Raw genomic sequence first — 14,385 nt, forward strand, 5'->3', positions numbered from 1 at the left:
CCCTCACCAGAACTCGAAAAACCTGGAGCTATGTTTGGTTAATTCGATCGGCCACTAAAAATCCAGTGAATTGAGTTGAATCTGAGGCTTCTTCCGATGTTTTGGTCTTCCAGTTAGATTAAGTAGACAAAATCCCCCAAGTCCTCATGTTCATTTCAATTCTTCATCTCCCTACCCTCTGCATTTAGCATCCTTCAACTTTAGCTGGTTGATTTTTTTTCGGAGAAACTTTATTGTTGATTTGATCGGCCATCACAAAATAATTGAGCTGAATCTTTAGATGTTCGTCCCATCTTGTTCCAGTAGACAAATTCCCCAACTCACCCTGTTCGTTCATTTCAATCTGACTGAAATTTTCTTGGTTCCATCTTTTCGTGCAGCACGGCGCAAGTCCGGCGATGGAGAGGGAGTCGAGGAAGAACTACCAGACGCGAGGCTCCGCGCGCGGCGGCGGCGGCGGGGGCGCTGGCGGTGGCACGGCGGCGGAGCGCGACCTGCTGCTGCAGTGGGGAAACCGGAAGCGCCTGCGCTGCGTCAAGGTGCAGCGCCGCGACGTCGAGGCCGCGGCCACGGCGGCCGCCGAGAAGGCCGCGGTAGGACAGCGCCGCGCCGCCGCCGCCGCCGCTGCCGCTGCCGCAGCCACGGCGGCCGCGCAGCACCACCCGCCCGGCCACGCCCACCACCGCGCCCTCAGGTCCGTCTCCCCCCCCCTGCTGCTCTTCTTCAGCATTTTCTCCCTCTCTCCCTCTGACTGTACTCTCTGACTCCGCGTGTTGGTTAGCGATAACATTCAGAATCCCCATGGGTAGGGTTGAAAGTGTCACGTGATGTCCGTGTCTGGGCACGTGAGTTGGAGCGTCAGAAAGTTTTGGTTGCGTTTGATCCGATTCACTTTTAAATTCAAATGTGGGTTTGTTCTTTACCTGAGTGACCGATATCGGATTCAGAGATTCAGAATGGAAACATTCGATCATGGTAGGCGATGCGATGATTGGTTTTTGGTTTTGGTTTTGGGGCAACATGATTGATGTTGGTTGGCCATGTTGTTGTCATTGGGCCAACCTTATGATCTTCCAAAAGATGGAGTGATCCTGCTTTTTTTCTTCTCTTTTTCAAGTTATCCTGGTCAAGCATTGGTGGATTGTCCAAGAGGATGTGAAGCCCTGGGGTGTTCTTGAGGTTTTCTCCATTTGAACCTTGATCGATATCCTTGGGGCAGGCAAGCAGTCCTAATCTTGAATTATTTACAGTGGGATTAAATGCTGTTTTCTCTTGTGGCTCAACTCAGCCCCTTGAAAAGCCAGGCGAATCAGATTTTTGCGAGGCTAAAATTAGGAGCACCAGCAGACTGCTACTTGTCTGGTCAATCCAGCTGATTAAAGCTCAATTCAAGCTCTGCTAGTTGTCTTCTCAGATGGACCTGATCCGTGAATCTTCGATTCTGACCTGCTTTGTTATTGGGATTGTTCGTGAAAGCTGCGAGAGATGAGGTTCTCATTTAAGTTGTTGATGGCAATAGCTTGTCAGCATGTGTGTTTGGATGGCCACATACTTTGTATCGGCTATTTTACTGCTGACTAATTTTAGCCCGAGAAAGAAAACACCATATTTATCTCAAACCAGTCACCACCGCACGTATAGTGGATGGTGATGGTGACAACTTGTTCATTCATTGTTCTTCGGTTTTTCAATTTTGTTTCTTGTATTTGCTGGATTGAAGTCGAAGTTTTTGTTTGCTTGCTATCCATTTCCCTAAATGTGTGTGAATCGCGAAATTTTGCAGTCCCCACTCTCCCTGTGTTTCAGCATTGATGCATGATTTGCAGTCATAAATTTTGCAGCCATGTATGTTTATGTACCCAATTCTCATTGTGACCACAATTGAATAGATCTTTTTTTTGAATAATCAATTGAATGAATTTCTATCTGCGTGTACATAATTACATTACCTTTTGCCCTTTTGCCCTTTTGCATTTTTGCTGAATTATAAGACTATACACATGACATTTTTATATAGGATTATAACGTACTCAGTGAATACCTACGATTTTCATAAACTGTATCTCATCCGTGTTATTAGGTGCAAACACTTTTCCCATCAAGAGAAATGAACGAACAATTTTGTTGCTCAATGTGCTCCTTCTATTTTTAGAGCTTACTTATGACGCAGTTCAAATAAAAGTTTAAAATTCAAAATGGTGTAGCCACAACCATTCCAAATTCACAAAAAGAACATCTAAATAATTCACCAGTCTAGACATTACACTTTATTTACCTCTTATATGTTGTCATTGCAACATAGCAATTTTCTGTATCATCTTTAATCCTTGCTGCTACCTAATTGGCAGGAATCCTGAGGAGTCTGGAGCAATGAGGCCGCCATCACAGCAGCAGCAGAACAACACGATCCGCACGGTTACATCCCCAGTCAGGGAGCGCTCTGCAAAGGGAAACAACGACAACGACACGGTGCCTCCGACCTCTCTCGATGACAAGAAGGGCTCGTCGTCTGGGAGTGAAGGGACAATCTGGCCCAATTTTGCGGTCTCCCTAACGAACAAAGAGAAGGAAGAAGACTTCTTGGTGTTCAAGGGGTCCAAGCTGCCTCAGAGGCCCAAGAAGAGAGTGAAAGCCATCCAGAGGACTGTCAATGTATGAAACTTTTTCCTCAGCTCCCAAACTTTAACTGTTTATTATGATTTCACATAGGATTCTTCTCTCATCTTCCTTTCGCGGGGCATAGGATTCTTATCTTCTTATAGACAGTAAATAAATTAGTTTCCACAGAGATTCCAGTATTAAAAATTGCACAGCAGTACTACTAATGGATCCAAACTTAAATGCAAGATCAGAAAACCAAGAGCGTACCACGGAGTAAATACATTTGAATAAGCACTTTTAGTAGAGACAGGGCATGAGATCACATGGAGCATATGGCCATCTCTGTGCACGATGCCTGCCTTGTCCCTTGGCTAAAGGAGACGTGCAAATAAAATAGCAAAAGATTCCGTGTATGCCTCAGTGATTATACATGAGATTTAATTAACTTGATTGCCAATAGGCGTCCATAATACCACCGCATGCTTCTGTCTGAAGCAAATATAAGATTGTCTGAAAGCATTCAGTGCTCCATGTGTTGTGTTGTTCCTACTGTTTAACCTTACTCAGTACCTTATTACCTTGAACTGGCCAAACTAATTACCATTCTATCTTATCTCGGGACAGTGCTTACCGAGTGGTAGTGTCATCTGTCCATCTTTCTTGAACTCCATTTCTGAATTCTATATGGTGGAGCAGTAACTAGTCCTTGTGCTTGTGGTTGAAGCATGCTTTGGAGTTAAGATTCTTATTTTTAGATACTTGGGGGTTTTGTGGAAGGAAAGATAATTGGAGTTAAGCTTAAGAAAGCACTTTGTGCTTTTTTTTCTAGGATATTAATGTCTACATTTATGTTCATATGTTTCTGTTCAAATTGTGTTTCACTGTCAGTCTGTCACCGATTCTGCGGTTCTCACCGAAGATTTGTCTGTTCATCTTTTGCAGTTTGTATGCCCTGGAACGTGGCTATGCGACCTGACTCTGGAAAGATACGAGGTACGAGAGAAGAAGGTCTCCAAGAAGGTGAGCAAAGGCTAGCATAACATGTTATCATGTCCAGTTCTGTAAATCCTGCATCTCATGCGCTAGGTAGAAACCAACCGCCTGACCGACGCTCTTCTTGCTCGATATCGCAGCGCCCCAGGGGACTGAAAGCGATGCACGACATGGACAGCGAGTCGGAAGAGTGATGGTACGATCGTCGTCGAGCCTGAGCAGCTGAGCAGTTAGAAAAGAAGAATATACACAAACACCGCCACAGATCCCGTAACCGAAGATTGAAAGTTAACCTTCCCAGACGGAATGATCAGTGGGCCGACTCCCGACCGATCGATCGGTCGGGAACGGCCTCCGGGGTGCTGTGGAGATTGCACAGGAAAACACAGAGCGGCTGCAGGTTGTTTCCATGCCTGCCTCTGTAATTTATTTTACAGAGAGCGTTGGCTATATCATGTCCCCAAGGGCCCTGACCTCATGTTGATACCATTTGAGAGCATCTCCTCTCGCTGTGTCGTCAAATGGGTGCCGAGTGGGGTGCTCCAGTGCAGCAGGCGGGCGTGTGGGTTTGCCCTCTGCTTGTACTGGCAAGTGACAGTAATAATACTCAAGTTTAACATGGATTTACCAGGGCCTTCGGTAATTTGTTTATACCAGCTGCTGTAAACTCTTCCTCTGTAGTCCCAGTTTGGAGCATCAGATGATGCCATGCGTAGGCTTGTCAGGCGGATATATGAATTTGTGGATGCGGTGATTTATGGTCTATAGCTTTGTGCAACTGGAAAATGATACTCCCTCCGTTCCAAAATTCTTGTCTTAGATTTTTCTACATAAGGATGTACTTCCTCCATCCCAAAATAAGCATCTCAACTTTGTACTAACTTTAGTGAACTTCACTAAAGTTAGTACAAAGTTGAGATGCTTATTTTGGGACGGAGAGTATGTATCTAGACAAATTTAAGACAAGAATTTAGGGATAGAGGTAACGGTTTAGAAACTAAACGTAGGTAACTCTCACTAAGCACTTAGAGATCGAGGTAGAGTTTGAGAATTACAATTGAGTGTCAAGTTTTACATGGAGTAGAACAGAAGGGTCACATGATCTTTTTTAAAGATGTTTTTTAGCCCGTTGGCACTTATGAACCACCTCGGTACGATGTTTTGTATTTTGCGAAAGTCTAGTTTTTGAAATGTAAACCGAGTCCTGCACACGAGGGGTCCAGTCCGTTTGTATGGGTCGCTAATGTCAGGCCGGTCACCTCGACGGAGTAATTTTTATTATGTGGGTGGCTAATGTCAGGCCGGTAACCTCGATGGAGTAATTTTTATTATATTTGAGGTGTTTTGTACTCTCAATATGAATCTTTATAATAGATCTGACCTTTTTGCAAAAAAGAAAAAAAAACACAAGTTATGTGACGCTAGTTGTCTCACGACGCTTGTCCCACCCTGATTATGTTTCTTCCCATTTCTTCACAAGAGTCCAGGAGAAGTGCTGCCGTGAGTTCAGATTCTCAGATTTTGCGTGGGACAGATGTCCCGTGTCCAGTGACTCACGTTGTTTTCCTCACTTGATCAATCCAATAATATCTTTCTTATACTCCTACTTATATAAAGGGTATGGGGTTGGTAATGATTCACTCTCCCTTCGATTTTCTTTACATAGACTCATATGCAAGACTAAAATTTATGCACAGTTTTTCGACCAGTAGCCCTGCAGAAGGCATAAATAAATAAATAAATAAATTCTTACTCTTGAGGAATCAACACTTCTTTCTAGCTTTTGGCAGTGGGGTAGCGCCTGGTTCTCGGTGTTGCTGTGATGTTGTAAGAAAACTATAGTTACCTCGAACTCTTAACAAAGAAATAACGTGCAAACTTCTTGCGTCTTTCCAGGAAAAAAAACTCTTGTAATTTAACTTAGAGTACAAGTGTGAAATGTCACTCTAACTTAAAGCCTTATCTAAAAAGAAACTTAAAGCCTTATCTCACAACAAGAAACCCCCATCTTTGGCAAACGTTTTGTCTGCCACTCGTTTGTTTGCTTGCTCGGCATGGCGCTACTAGAACATGATATGTCAGGAAACCTCGCATTCCCTAGCCTGGCGGTGGCAAAGATGATGCGACGTTGGAACTATAAAGAAGGCTCGGGTCTCGGTGCACATGGGCAAGGGATCATCGCGCCTATACAATTCACCGCGCGGTGTCCAAAAGCTGGCATCGGTCATTGTGAGAAACCATATGACAACGGCTTATACGTTCCGTCGTTGCCACATGCGGAAGAGGAGTGGCATAAGTGGAAGGGTCTTTCACGAGCCTTGCGGCTTGAAGTAGAGTGCTACGAAAAGATCCTCTCACTGCTACGTGACATGACGCTTCAAGGGGACGATAGCGTGGAGACGGCGGCCGCATTGGCGGTGATCGTTAATTCCAAGAAGGTGATCCAGGGGAACCGCACACTAGGGATGTGGAAGGCCACACTGCCATCCTCCACCTTGCAGTACATCATCGAGCAGGTGATCATGCCGAGGATGGCCATGGATGCACGAGAGTGGATGCCATCGTGGGATCCGGACTGTCACCACTGGCTTCGCCCATTGATTCCTCTCATCGGCAACTTACCACGATCTCTTTATGACATTGTTGAAAGCAAGATAAGCAATGGCGGCTATGATGTTGTCTCGCCATGGAAGGAATACCTTGACCCAACACAGTGGGATACCTTCAGCCAACGTCACATCTTGCCGAAGCTAGCACGGTTCACACGGGGGCTAAGGATCACGCCACCGAAGCAAACCGACTCCTCGTTTCGCACGTTGATGCTATGCGCACCTCTAGTGCATGTTGAAGACATGGTATTGATACTAGAAGCTGAGCTATTTTTCGATAAATGGGAAGGTGCGCTGCGACACTGGTTGCGGGCCGCGAAACCCTCGTTTGGGGAGGCCACCGCATGGTACACCGGCTGGAAAAAACTCTTCACGCCAGAGCTACTTGCCAACGAACGGGTGCTCGCACATCTCGAAGCTGGCGGTGGCATTGTTGACAGTCTTGTAGATTATACTTGGTAGTTTGCATCGACCGCAATTTTTCTTGTAAACATGTAGTTACTCCTTAGCAATATGTATTGTAGAGATGTAGTTACTCATTTTGTTTCGAAGTAATATTATGGGAAATACTCAAGTACCTATTAAATATTATGTCACTGAATAAATTCTCTCAAGAATATTGGAGATTAAGAAAGTGTTCCTTTTCTTTGGGTCGTATGGAAACAATAGGAATAACTTATACTCCCTCCGTCCGAAAATACTTGTCGGAGGAATGGATGTATCTGTTGGGGAACGTAGTAATTTCAAAAAAAAATCCTACGTGCACTCAAGATCATGGTGATGGCATAGCAACGAGAGGGGAGAGTGTTGTCCACGTACCCTCGTAGACCGTAAGCGGAAGCGTTATGACAACGCGGTTGATGTAGTCGTACGTCTTCACGATCCGACCGATCCAAGTACCGAACGTACGACACCTCCGAGTTCAGCACACTTTCAGCTCGATGACGATCCCCGGGCTCCGATCCAGCAAAGCTTCGGGGATGAGTTCCGTCAGCACGACGGCGTGGTGACGATGATGATGTTCCACCGGCGCAGGGCTTCGCCTAAACTCCGCGACGATATGACCAAGGTGGAATATGGTGGAGGGGGGCACCGAACACGGCTAAGGAACGATCCGTAGATCAACTTGTGTGTCTATGGGGTGCCCCCCGCCCCCGTATATAAAGGAGCCAGGGGGGAGGAGGCGGCCGGCCAAGGAGGGGGCGCCAAGGGGGGAGTCCTACTCCAACCGGGAGTAGGACTCCCTTCTTTCCTAGTTGGAATAGGAGAAGGGGGGAAAGAGGAGGAAGAGGGGAAGGAAAGGGGGGGGGCGCCGCCCCCCTTCCCTTGTCCTATTCGGACTAGGAAGGGGAGGGGTGCGCGGCCCCCTCCTGCCTCCTTCCCTCTTCTCCCTCGAGGCCCATGTAGGCCCAATAACCCCCCGGGGGGGTTCCGGTAACCTCCCGGTGCTTCGGTAAAATGCCGATTTCACCCGGAACGATTCCGATGTCCAAATATAGGCTTCCAATATATCGATCTTTATGTCTCGACCATTTCGAGACTCCTCGTTACGTCCGTGATCACATCCGGGACTCCGAACAAACTTCGGTATATCAAAACTTATAAACTCATAATAAAACTGTCATCGTAACGTTAAGCGTGCGGACCCTACGGGTTCGAGAACTATGTAGACATGACCTAGAACTATTCTCGGTCAATAACCAATAGCGGAACCTGGATGCCCATATTGGTTCCTACATATTCTACGAAGATCTTTATCGGTCAAACCGCATAACAACATACGTTGTTCCCTTTGTCATCGGTATGTTACTTGCCCGAGATTTGATCGTCGGTATCCAATACCTAGTCCAATCTCGTTACCGGCAAGTCTCTTTACTCGTTCCGTAATGCATCATTCCGTAACCAACTCATTTGGTCACATCGCTTGCAAGGCTTATAAAGATGTGCATTACCGAGAGGGCCCAGAGATACCTCTCCGATAATCGGAGTGACAAAACCTAATCTCGGAATACGCCAACTCAACATGTACCTTCGGAGACACCTGTAGTACTCCTTTATAATCACCCAGTTACGTTGTGACGTTTGGTAGTACCCAAAGTGTTCCTCCGGTAAACGGGAGTTGCATATTTCTCATAGTTATAGGAACATGTATAAGTCATGAAGAAAGCAATAGCAATATACTAAACGATCAAGTGCTAGGCTAACGGAATGGGTCATGTCAATCACATCATTCTTCTAATGATGTGATCCCATTAATCAAATGACAACACATGTCTATGGTTAGGAAACATAACCATCTTTGATTAATGAGCTAGTCAAGTAGAGGCATACTAGTGACTATATGTTTGTCTATGTATTCACACATGTATCATGTTTCCGGTTAATACAATTCTAGCATGAATAATAAACATTTATCATGATATGAGGAAATAAATAATAACTTTATTATTGCCTCTAGGGCATATTTCCTTCAGTCTCCCACTTGCACTAGAGTCAATAATCTAGATTACATAGTAATGATTCTAACACCCATGGAGTCTTGGTGCAAGTCATGTTTTGCTCGTGAGAGTGGCTTAGTCAACGGGTCTGCAACATTCAGATCCGTATGTATCTTGCAAATCTCTATGTCTCCCACTTGGACTTGGTCCCGAATGGAATTGAAGCGTCTCTTGATGTGCTTGGTCCTCTTGTGAAATCTGGATTCCTTTGCCAAGGCAATTGCACCAGTATTGTCACAGAAGATTTTTATTGTCCCGATGCACTAGGTATGACACCTAGATCGGAAATGAACTCCTTCATCCAGACTCCTTCATTTGCTGCTTCCGAAGCAACTATGTACTCCGCTTCACATGTAGATCTCGCCACGACGCTTTGTTTAGAACTGCACCAACTTACAGCTCCACCGTTTAATAAAAACACGTATCCAGTTTGCGATTTAGAATCGTCCGGATCAGTGTCAAAGCTTGCATCGACGTAACCATTTACGACTAGCTCTTTGTCACCTCCATATACGAGAAACATATCCTTAGTCCTTTTCAGGTATTTCAGGATGTTCTTGACCACTGTCCAGTGATCCATTCCTGGATTACTTTAGTACCTTCCTGCCAAGCTTATTGCTAAGCATACGTCAGGTCTGGTACATAGCATTGCATACATGATAGAGCCTATGGCTGAAGCATAGGGAACATCTTTCATTTTCGCTCTATCTTCTGCTGTGGTCGGGCATTGAGTTTGACTCAACTTCACACCTTGTAGTACGGGCAAGAACCCTTTCTTTGCCTGATCCATTTTGAACTTTTTCAAAATTTTATCAAGGTATGTGCTTTGTGAAAGTCCTATTAAGCGTCTTGATCTATCTCTATAGATCTTGATGCCCAATATGTAAGCAGCTTCACCGAGGTCTTTCATTGAAAAACTTTTATTCAAGTATCCCTTTATGCTATCCAGAAATTCTATATCATTTCCAATTAATAATATGTCATCTACATATAATATCAGAAATGCTATAGAGCTCCCACTCACTTTCTTGTAAATACAGGCTTCTCCAAAAGTCTGTATAAAACCATATGCTTTGATCACACTATCAAAGCGTTTATTCCAACTCCGAGATGCTTGCACCAGTCCATAAATGGAACGCTGGAGCTTGCACACTTTGTTAGCACCTTTTGGATCTACAAAACCTTCTGGCTGCATCATATACAACTCTTCTTCCAGAAATCCATTCAAGAATGCAGTTTTGACATCCATTTGCCAAATTTCATAATTATGAAATGCAGCAATAGATAACATGATTCGGATAGACTTAAGCATCGCTACGGGTGAGAAAGTCTCATCGTAGTCAACTCCTTGAACTTGTCGAAAACCTTTCGCAACAAGTCGAGCTTTATAGACAGTTACATTACCATCAGCGTCAGTCTTCTTCTTAAAGATCCATTTATTCTCAATTGCTTGCCGATCATCGGGCAAGTCAACCAAAGTCCATACTTTGTTTTCATACATGGATCCCATCTCAGATTTCATGGCCTCTAGCCATTTTGCGGAATCTGGGCTCATCATCGCTTCCTCATAGTTCGTAGGTTCATCATGGTCAAGCAACATGACTTCCAGAATTGGATTACCGTACCACTCTGGTGTGGATCTTACTCTGGTAGACCTACGAGGTTCAGTAGAAACTTGATCTGAAGTTTCATGATCAATATCATTAGCTTCCTCACTAATTGGTGTAGTTGTCACAGGAACCGGTTCTTGTGATGAACTACTTTCCAATAAGGGAGTAGATACAGTTATCTCATCAAGTTCTACTTTCCTCCCACTCACTTCTTTCGAGAGAAACTCCTTCTCTAGAAAGGATCCGATTTTAGCAACGAAAATCTTGCCCTCAGATCTCTGATAGAAGGTGTACCCAATAGTCTCTTTTGGGTATCCTATGAAGACACATTTCTCCAATTTGGGTTCGAGCTTATCTGGTTGAAGTTTCTTCACATAAGCATCGCAGCCCCAAACTTTAAGAAACGATAACTTTGGTTTCTTGCCAAACCACAGTTCATAAGGCGTCGTCTCAACGGATTTTGATGGTGCCCTATTTAACGTGAATGCGGCCGTCTCTAAAGCATAACCCCAAAACGATAGCGGTAAATCAGTAAGAGACATCATAGATCGCACCATATCTAGTAAAGTATGATTACGACGTTCGGACACACCATTTCGTTGTGGTGTTCCGGGTGGCGTGAGTTGCGAAACTATTCTGCATTGTTTCAAGTGTAGACCAAACTCGTAACTCAAATATTCTCCTCCATGATCAGATCGTAGAAATTTTATTTTCTTGTTACGATGATTTTCCACTTCACTCTGAAATTCTTTGAACTTTTCAAATGTTTCAGATTTGTGTTTCATCAAGTAGATATACCCATATCTGCTCAAATCATCTGTGAAGGTGAGAAAATAACGATACCCACCGCGAGCCTCAACATTCATTGGACCACAAACATCAGTATGTATGATTTCCAACAAATCAGTTGCTCGCTCCATAGTTCCGGAGAACGGTGTTTTAGTCATCTTGCCCATGAGGCACGGTTCGCAAGTACCAAGTGATTCATAATCAAGTGATTCCAAAAGCCCATCAGTATGGAGTTTCTTCATGCGCTTTACACCGATATGACCTAAATGGCAGTGCCACAAATAAGTTGCACTATCGTTATCAACTCTGCATCTTTTGGTTTCAACACTATGAATATATGTATCACTACTATCGAGATTCAATAAAAATAGACCACTTTTCAAGGGTGCATGACCATAAAAGATATTACTCATATAAATAGAACAACCATTATTCTCTAATTTAAATGAATAACCGTCTCGCATCAAACAAGATCCAGATATAATGTTCATGCTCAACGCTGGCACCAAATAACAATTATTTAGGTCTAAAACTAATCTCGATGGTAGATGTAGAGGTAGCGTGCCGACCGCGATCACATCGACTTTGGAACCATTTCCCACGCGCATCGTCACCTCGTCCTTAGCCAATCTTCGCTGAATTCGTAGTCCCTGTTTCGAGTTGCAAATATTAGCAACAGAACCAGTATCAAATACCCAGGTGCTACTGCGAGCATTAGTAAGGTACACATCAATAACATGTATATCACATATACCTTTGTTCACTTTGCCATCCTTCTTATCCGCCAAATACTTGGGGCAGTTCCGCTTCCAGTGTCCAGTCTGCTTGCAGTAGAAGCACTCAGTTTCAGGCTTGGGTCCAGAATTGGGTTTCTTCTCTTGATCAGCAACTTGCTTGCTATTCTTTTTGAAGTTCCCCTTTTTCTTCCCTTTGCCCTTTTTCTTGAAACTGGTGGTCTTGTTAACCATCAACACTTGATGCTCCTTCTTGATTTCTACCTCCGCGGCTTTTAGCATTGCGAAGAGCTCGGGAATAGTCTTGTTCATCCCTTGCATATTATAGTTCATCACGAAGCTCTTGTAGCTTGGTGGCAGTGATTGAAGAATTCTGTCAATGACGCTATCATCAGGAAGATTAACTCCCAGTTGAATCAAGTGATTATTATACCCAGACATTTTGAGTATATGTTCACTGATAGAACTATTCTCCTCCATCTTGCAGTTATAGAACTTATTGGAGACTTCATATCTCTCAATCCGGGCATTTGCTTGAAATATTAACTTCAACTCCTGGAACATCTCATATGCTCCATGATGTTCAAAACGTCGTTGAAGACCCGGTTCTAAGCCGTAAAGCATGGCACACTGAACTATCGAGTAGTCATCAGCTTTGCTCTGCCAGACGTTCTTAACGTCGTCAGTTGCATCAGCAGCAGGCCTGGCACCCAGCGGTGCTTCCAGGACGTAACTTTTTTGTGCAGCAATGAGGATAATCCTCAGGTTACGGACCCAGTCCGTGTAATTGCTACCATCATCTTTCAACTTTTCTTTCTCAAGGAACGCATTAAAATTCAACGGAATAACAGCACGAGCCATCTATCTACAAACAAACATAGACAAGCAAAATACTATCAGGTACTAAGTTCATGATAAATTTAAGTTCAATTAATCATATTACTTAAGAACTCCCACTTAGACAGACATCTCTCTAGTCATCTAAGTGATCACGTGATCCAAATCAACTAAACCATGTCCAATCATCACGTGAGATGGAGTAGTTTCAATGGTGAACATCACTATGTTGATCATATCTACTATATGATTCACGTTCGACCTTTCGGTCTCCGTGTTCCGAGGCCATATTTGTATATGCTAGGCTCGTCAAGTTTAACCTGAGTATTTCGCGTGTGCAACTGTTTTGCACCCGTTGTATTTGAACGTAGAGCCTATCACACCTGATCATCACGTGGTGTCTCAGCACGAAGAACTTTCGCAACGGTGCATACTCAGGGAAAACACTTCTTGATAATTAGTGAGAGATCATCTTAAAATGCTACCGTCAATCAAAGCAAGATAAGATGCATAAAGGATAAACATCACATGCAATCAATATAAGTGATATGATATGACCATCATCATCTTGTGCTTGTGATCTCCATCTTCGAAGCACCGTCGTAATCACCATCGTCACCGGCACGACACCCTGATATCCATCGTAGCATCGTTGTCGTTACGCCATCTATTGCTTCTACGACTATCGCTACCGCTTAGTGATAAAGTAAAGCAATTACAGGGCGTTTACATTTCATACAATAAAGCGACAACCATATGGCTCCTGCGAGTTGCCGATAACTTCGGTTACAAAACATGATCATCTCATACAATAAAATATAGCATCACGTCTTGACCATATCACATCACAACATGCCCTGCAAAAACAAGTTAGACATCCTCTACTTTGTTGTTGCAAATTTTACGTGGCTGCTACGGGCTTAGCAAGAACCGTGCTTACCTACGCATCAAAACCACAACGATAGTTCATCAAGTTAGTGCTGTTTTAACCTTCGCAAGGACCGGGCGTAGCCACACTCGATTCAGCTAAAGTGAGAGAGACAGACACCCGCCAGCCACCTTTAAGCACGAGTGCTCATAACGGTGAAACCAGTCTCGCGTAAGCGTACGCGTAATGTCGGTCCGGGCCGCTTCATCTCACAATACCGCCGAACCAAAGTATGACATGCTGGTAAGCAGTATGACTTGTATCGCCCACAACTCACTTGTGTTCTACTCGTGCATATGACATCTACGCATAAAACCAGGCTCGGATGCCACTGTTGGGGAACGTAGTAATTTCAAAAAAAATTCCTACGTGCACTCAAGATCATGGTGATGGCATAGCAACGAGAGGGGAGAGTGTTGTCCACGTACCCTCGTAGACCGTAAGCGGAAGCGTTATGACAACGCGGTTGATGTAGTAGTACGTCTTCACGATCCGACCGATCCAAGTACCGAACGTACGGCACCTCCGAGTTCAGCACACGTTCAGCTCGATGACGATCCCCGGGCTCCGATCCAGCAAAGCTTCGGGGATGAGTTCCGTCAGCACAACGGCGTGGTGACGATGATGATGTTCCACCGGCGCAGGGCTTCGCCTAAACTCCGCGACGATATGACCGAGGTGGAATATGGTGGAGGGGGGCACCGCACATGGCTAAGGAACGATCCGTAGATCAACTTGTGTGTCTATGGGGTGCCCCCCGCCCCCGTATATAAAGGAGCCATGGGG

At 44.4% G+C, this 14,385-nt stretch overlaps 2 protein-coding genes across 2 annotated transcripts in view; both read left to right on the forward strand.

Annotated features, from left to right (window-relative positions):
* The window catches only part of LOC119349258, a 6,121-nt gene extending 1,736 nt beyond the window's left edge, over positions 1–4,385 (forward strand). Inside the window, exons 2-5 of the mRNA XM_037617284.1 lie at positions 381–694; positions 2,349–2,652; positions 3,544–3,621; positions 3,735–4,385. Coding sequence (XP_037473181.1) covers positions 399–694; positions 2,349–2,652; positions 3,544–3,621; positions 3,735–3,788 — 732 coding nt within the window. The 5' untranslated portion in view covers positions 381–398 and the 3' untranslated portion in view covers positions 3,789–4,385. The remainder of the gene's footprint in view (positions 1–380; positions 695–2,348; positions 2,653–3,543; positions 3,622–3,734) is intronic.
* A 1,018-nt stretch (positions 4,386–5,403) lies between these two features.
* On the forward strand, positions 5,404–6,665 carry LOC119310644 (septin and tuftelin-interacting protein 1 homolog 1-like). Its single transcript, XM_037586321.1, has one exon. It carries the CDS (start codon positions 5,649–5,651, stop codon positions 6,663–6,665), a length of 1,017 nt encoding a protein of 338 aa, XP_037442218.1. The 5' UTR covers positions 5,404–5,648.
* Positions 6,666–14,385: the final 7,720 nt, after the last annotated feature.

Source organism: Triticum dicoccoides, chromosome 1B (genome assembly GCF_002162155.2).
Source record: "Triticum dicoccoides isolate Atlit2015 ecotype Zavitan chromosome 1B, WEW_v2.0, whole genome shotgun sequence".
NCBI classification, from domain to species: domain Eukaryota; kingdom Viridiplantae; phylum Streptophyta; class Magnoliopsida; order Poales; family Poaceae; genus Triticum; species Triticum dicoccoides.

Excerpts from the sequence above, each read along its gene's own strand:
- LOC119310644 (XM_037586321.1), top strand. The coding sequence starts at position 5,649 with ATGGCGCTACTAGAACATGATATGTCAGGAAACCTCGCATTCCCTAGC.